The sequence below is a fragment of the Cuculus canorus genome, chromosome 10, assembly GCF_017976375.1.
Source record: "Cuculus canorus isolate bCucCan1 chromosome 10, bCucCan1.pri, whole genome shotgun sequence".
In the NCBI taxonomy this organism is placed as follows: Eukaryota; Metazoa; Chordata; class Aves; order Cuculiformes; family Cuculidae; genus Cuculus; species Cuculus canorus.
Window position 1 is genome coordinate 8,238,778 of NC_071410.1, and position 6,415 is coordinate 8,245,192.

The 6,415-nt window shown below is 43.8% G+C and overlaps 1 protein-coding gene across 1 annotated transcript in view; it reads left to right on the forward strand.

The window, feature by feature from the left end:
* Positions 1-2,976, forward strand: part of GPC4 (glypican 4) — a 67,042-nt gene extending 64,066 nt beyond the window's left edge. The window contains exons 8-9 of the mRNA XM_054075739.1: positions 707-882; positions 1,851-2,976. Coding sequence (XP_053931714.1) covers positions 707-882; positions 1,851-2,059 — 385 coding nt within the window. The 3' untranslated portion in view covers positions 2,060-2,976. The remainder of the gene's footprint in view (positions 1-706; positions 883-1,850) is intronic.
* Positions 2,977-6,415: the final 3,439 nt, after the last annotated feature.

Consider the following 6,415-nt stretch of genomic DNA (forward strand, 5'->3'; position numbering starts at 1 on the left):
ATTTTTTACACCAAGAGGCTGTACATGTGTTCATACTTGAGCATGCATATGTCCTCCGACTGAGCAGCTTGACTGTTCTCTTTTCGATGCATGGTGTTACGTTATCTCATCTTCAACATCACAGATGATGCTTCTGCTGGGGTTATTAGGGAAATTTCATCTCATGTCTGCATGGTTAGAAATGCACATTTTATACCCCAGCCTGATGGTTAAGGTGCATTATGCAAAGCCATAATGACACTCGTGCCTTCGACGGTTACGATAGGTTCCTGTGGGATAACTATGGCCCCAAAGACCGTTTTCCTGAAAGTGTCATCCTACTGGACATCAAGGCATCTCAGCAGCATGTTTTGCTGTGTTGTCTGTAGCGAGCTGATTTATGCTGTTGTAAGTCACTATTATTATAAACCCCAGATCTTCCTTCTCTTTTCAAGTTGGGGAGAAAATTCTTTCCCCTGTCTTTGGCACAGGGTATATGAAAACAGCACTTAATTCCATATGCTGCTCAGGTTGCAGGAATGGGAGATGAAGTAAGAGCTGGAGAAGGGCTCTGTGAGGGTTGGTGTGCAGGAAAATAGAGTTGGAGTCAGGATATCATCCAGACTGGAAACGGGGGTGGCATTGCTGGGTTCCCAAGCTCTCACCCTTCTGTGTGGGGCCCCACCAAGCTGTGGCTCTGGTACCAGCAGGAACAGTTTCTTTTCAGGTACGACTTTGCGGTGACTGGAAACGGCTTAGCAAATCAAGTGAATAACCCGGAGGTAGAAGTTGACATTACCAAGCCAGACATGATGATTCGCCGACAAATCATGGCTCTGCGAGTGATGACCAACAAGCTGAAGAATGCGTACAGTGGGAACGATGTCGACTTCATTGACATAAGTATGTTTGCTGTTGTTTGACTTTTGCTTTTTCTGTTTCCTTTTCTAATTGGATTTCATGCTAACATGGGGTAGCTGGTTAAGCTTCAGCTGTGGGTAAGTGTGTTAGTGGAGAGTGGGAACCAGCATCTCCAACAGGCTGTGCGAGGAGGGTTGTTCCCATAGAATGGTTTGTGTTGGAAGGGACTTTTAAAGGCCATCTGGTCCAACCCCCCTGCAATGACCTGAGGCATCTTCAACTTGATCAGGTTGCTCAGAGCCACATCTAACCTGACCCTGGCTGTTTCCAGGGATGGGGCTTTTGCCACCTCTCTGGGCAACCTGTACCAGTGTTTCACCACTGTTATTGTAAAAAATTTCTTCCAAATATCTAGTCTGAATCTACCCTCTTGTAGTTTAAAGCCATTACTTCTTGTCCTGTGGCAATAGGCAGTACTAAAAAGTCGGTCCCCGTCTTTCTTATAGACACCCTTTAAATACTAAAAGGACATAATAAGGTCTTCCCAGAGCCCTTCTCTTCTCCAGGCTGAACAACCCCAGCTCTCTCAGCCTGTCTTCACAGGAGGTGTTCTATCCCTCTAATTGTTTTTGTGGACCTACTCCAACAGCTCCAGGTCTCTGCTGTGCTGAGGGCTCCAGAGCTGGAGACTGGGCTCTATGTGAGATCTCTCCAGAGCAGGATAGAGGGGCCAAATCACCTCCCTTGACCTGCTGGTCACATTTCTTTTGATGTAGCCTAGAGTATGGTTGGCTGGCTGGGCTGTAAGTGCACATTGCAGACTCATTTCCAGCACAGATGGGCATGATGAATGGCACATGCAGGTAGCGTTAAACAGAGGAGCCATGCTTACATCTCAGATTTCGAAACATCCGTGCACTTGCCTTTTTCTTCCCCCCCTGCCACCTTCTCCAAGCAAAGCCTTGTGCTGCAGACGGCAAAGGAGGACTATGTGTGTTTATCTCTTGCAGGTGAGGAGAGCAGTGGGGAGGAGAGCGGCAGCGGCTGCGAGCTCCAGCAGTGCTCCCCAGAGTTCGAGTTCAACGCCACCGAAGTCACTGGGAACTCCAACAAGAGTGATAAGAACGTGAACACTTCTGCCGCTGCCAGGAGCGGTTTATCACAAGCAGCCTTGCTCCTTAGCATTTTGTTCTTGGCCATGCAAAGACAATGGAGATAATTGTGCAGCATAGGGGGAAAAAAAAAAAGACTTTTATAATCAAAGTTAGAAGGCACCTGCTTTCACTTTTATACCATCTAGGGACTTTGCTTTTTAAGTTAATGGACAACAGTGTACAGTTTTTACTATGTTGCCACTGGTTTTAAGATACTGATTATTTTTTTTTTCCCTTGCTATTCTGGGAATAACACAAATGGGAACTACCAGTCTGTCCCGTTCACCAGGAGCCCATGTTAGAGGTGGATAACAAAAATGTATATACAAGCCTGTAGTTAGCTCTGCATTTGTGTCTTTATCACTTTTTTTTTAATTTTATTTTACCATATTTCTTACGAAAACAAAAAAACCCCAGGGTCTAATCTTGGCCTGTAATAAGTATGTGTTTCTGAAATGAAAAATATCTGTACAGAAGCAGGTTTTATTTATCATGTTATCTTATGGGGGAAAAAAATAATTGCCCAACGAGCAGCAAACATGTTTCATATAGTTAACTTCCCGTTTATCCACATTATGTTAGTTGCCTTATCTGGGAAGAAGTGGAAGTAATTTGTCTTTATTATGTGGTAAAACAGAAGAAGGCAGAGCTGGTCAGTGTGCCAAGTGCCCTGTTTGCATAGGGTGTTAATACCAGAAGCAGATTGTACTTTTTTCTTTACAGGAGGTTTGGTTAAATTGGAAGAGACTACAGAGAGTTCCAGTTCCGCAAACACTAAGAGGAGTTGTCATTTGTTCCCCGGGATCCTTGCAATTAGCTGTAACTCGTGTAGGTCAGTTCCCGACGTGCATCCCCTGTGGGAATAAGGCATTAAACTTGTTCGGCTGGAAGCAACTTGTGTCGCAGATCCAAATGCCAACATGTGTCTTGTCTGCAAGTTTGTTAGATGACTGCTGGATTAATTTTTTTCTTTTTTTTTTTTCTTGTTTTTTTTTTTTTTTAAGGAATACTTTGTGGGAGGGGAACTGGGGGGCGGGGTTTGTTTTTTGCGAAGAATTTTGTTTCCTCTCCAGTGGGGGCAAAAGGAAAGGAGCAGGCGGGCAGCACCCTGCAGCAGTGTTGCAGGCAGAAGGGAGTAGGAGCAAGCAGGAGCTGGCAGGGCTGGAGACGCCCCCTTTTCGGTGTATTTGGTCTCTTGGGAGCTGATGCCCAGTGGCTGTAGCTTTTTGGCACTACCTGAGACACCCTCCTCTCTCTACCTTTGCTTTTGCAGTTGGAACAGTGTTGTGGTGAACAGCAACTCATTAATAAAAGAAATGTATATTTTTAAGAAAAGAGATTAAATACTTTTTAAAAGAATTTAGGGAAAACAAAGTCTTTGGAAAGACTCAAAATTATTCTGCTTGTCTCCTCCTGCTTTAAGTAGCCTTTAGGTCTGGCTGAATGCTGGGATCCAGCCAGGAGAGCAGTCCAGAGAGAGAGGGTTTGCTCTGTTCCACCCTTGTGTTGTAAGCATAATTTTCTATTTTTATATTGAAGCATTAATTACTTGTTAGCTCAGGGTCAACATTATATTCAACTTTATTTTCACACCAAATTTCTGCAAAGCTATCGAGACTGAGTATTCTTGGCTGGTATAAACAATCCTGGAGGCTTAATTTTACTAGAAGTGGCCAGTTATTTATTAAAACATGATGTTAGTAGAGTAGGGATATTCTGGCTAGATCATTTTTCTTTAGAAAATAAATCATGGAAGCATAAAATTGAAAAAGTTATAAATTTATGTGTGGGAAAAAATGGATTGTAAATAGCTAAGTTGCCTTGTGAAGAATTGGAAAATGTGCTGATACTTAGAAACTACCTCAGTTCTGAGGAATTTCCTTTCTAGCTTTGAGTGCTATTACATTTACTTGGTAGAAGTGAATCTGGCCTCCAATATGTAGCCGAAAAAGTTATCCCTGTAGACCTTGTTAGATTGTTTTTAATTTAGAGGGTTGAACTAAATCCAGCTGTTTTCTTTCAGCTAAGTTCCCTAACAAAGAGAATTTCTGAATTAAATATCGCTGATGGTTTCCACGACTTTTTCTGATTTGTTTGGTTTCATGGCATTTTCTGATTGCCCTTTAATTATTTAAATTGTTCTAGCCATTTGAATTTTAATCCTGAAATAAGCAAACCTTAGATGCACTACCCTTGTAAATATATCACAGTAAGGTCTGACTGGATAACCCTTCTGGCTTATACCCAGCTGGCAGGCCAGCAAAGTTAAATGAAAGAAAAAAAAAAATTAAACTTCTTCAGAGCTTAGAGAATGGTGGAACAAAAGCCCTTGTGTTCAGAGGGGCTGAATTCTCCAACACCTCCCTTTTTGGCCTAAGTGTTCATATGTAAAAGTTGCTTGTAAATTCTCTTGCTTTCAAGCATTTCTACTAGGAAGAAAAAGTTTCTGAATTTATATTTATCGTTTTACAACTAATTGCTTACTAACTATTATTCCTTAGTTTGGTACAAGCCAACAATGCAAAGACCTGCCGTGAGTTTTAAGCATGTCCAGTTGACTTTGTTAATAACACAACAACCCTCTGCTATATAAAGGACAGATTTGTCACCTGGGGCTACAGGAAACAAGAGTAAACATCAATGTAGGATGATCAAAAGTTGTGTTCCTGCTTTTATTTTGTGTTTGTGTGTGAAATCAGCTCTCTGATATGAGCTTGTAAACTAAACCATACGGGTAGGAACAAGGCATGCTGCTGGCTTTGAGGAAGGCATGTGCTCCCTTCCTTCAAGTATTTCTTTTTTATTTTTTTTTTTTCAAATAACCATTGCCATTATGCCTGTGTTTTAAAGGAAAATTCCCATATGTAGAATTAATAATTAAAATTAATGGAATTGGTAACGAGCTTCAAATGCAGAATGAACAAGAAAGGTGGTGTTCTTGGCAGCATGTGAGGTGCTGTCTCCCAAAGAGTTGGAATAAAAAAATACAGCCCCTGAAAGGATGTGCTCGAACAGCTCTGTGCCTCTCTTGAAATGTCTACTGCTCTTTGCTCTGACAAACTCGCAGGCGATGCGTGCGTGTGTAGGCTGCTCTGGGTTCCTCCCTCAGACCAGCCTCCGTATTTACACTTCTGATAGCAGTGAAGGAGGGAAAGGGGAGTGAAAAATGAAACTCTTGTAATCAGAGTCTCAGTTTTGTGCTGTGATGGGTGATGTGGTCCTAAGTTGGGGCAAATGACGTGGGCAGCAAGAGGAGTTCTCCTGCACTCCTGAGGCAGAGTCCTGCTCCTGCCCCCTTGCTGAGCCAACCTGGGATTTGTCCTCACAGACAAGTTGGAATATTAACTTTAGAAAGTGCAACCTCTCAGTACTTCGATTATTTCCTAGAGCTGATGATGCTGAAGTTTCCATCACCATCCTTTTGATTACTTTCGCTCGATGTAAGGCTTGCCAGACCAGGCAAGACCTCTGGCATCGTCCTGGCTCCTTTCTCGTGACAGGACATTTCAGAGCAAGGCACGTAATTATCCCTTCCATCTGTTTGGATGCTTTTAATTATCATGTGTCCCACAGTAACTGCTGGCCTTGTTTGTCACCATCCCCTCAAAGCCACCTTCTTCCCTCCTGCCTTGGCACAGCCCCTGGTGTGAATGTGGCTGTGTGCCCCCAGGAGCTGCTGCCTCTCTCCCATCTTTTGTTTGGCAGCACAAAACTGCTGCATTTATTCTTGTCTGGGAATTTATTTCTTCACTGGGAAAGCCCATGTCACCAGCACACCTCCACAGCCAGGAGCAGCAGACACCTATGTTCTGCCAGTGCAGGCAATCCTGGAGCATCTTGGGGACCCTGAGGATCAAGAATTGTGTGTATGTGGAAACTGGTGGACACAGGTGCTGCAGAAGAACTGAACCTGGAGAAATCCATCTCCCACTGTTGGAAGAAAACAACACACAATGCTTTTGGTTTTGTTTTTCTGTGTGGGTCAAGCTGAGTATCTAAGGTAACTGCAGAGTGTCTCTGCATGGTGTGATGACCAGTGGCCACCTGCCTGCAGTGGTCCTTAAGTCCATACTGTGATACCAGCAGGGCTGGGAGGAGGGTGGCCTGTCCTCTCCTGCTTCTCTTCCTTGGGATACCATCCAGGGCTGGTAATAATTTAATTTTAAAATGCATGGAAGAAAAGTTGGTGCAGGAATATTACAGTTCACCTCCTGGCTGGTGGGATCTGTGTTGACTTGAGCTGTTACGGGGGAGCGACTTGCAGCTGGGAGCCGCCCCGCGAGGGCAAGCAGCCACTGGGTCAGCACTGTCCTTCCTGCCTGCATCCTCTGGGCTCCCAGTTGTAGTCCTCATCCCAAATGGTCACAGAGCTGTGCTGCATGGCATCTTCTTTCAAGTGGCTTTGATATAATGGTTTAAGG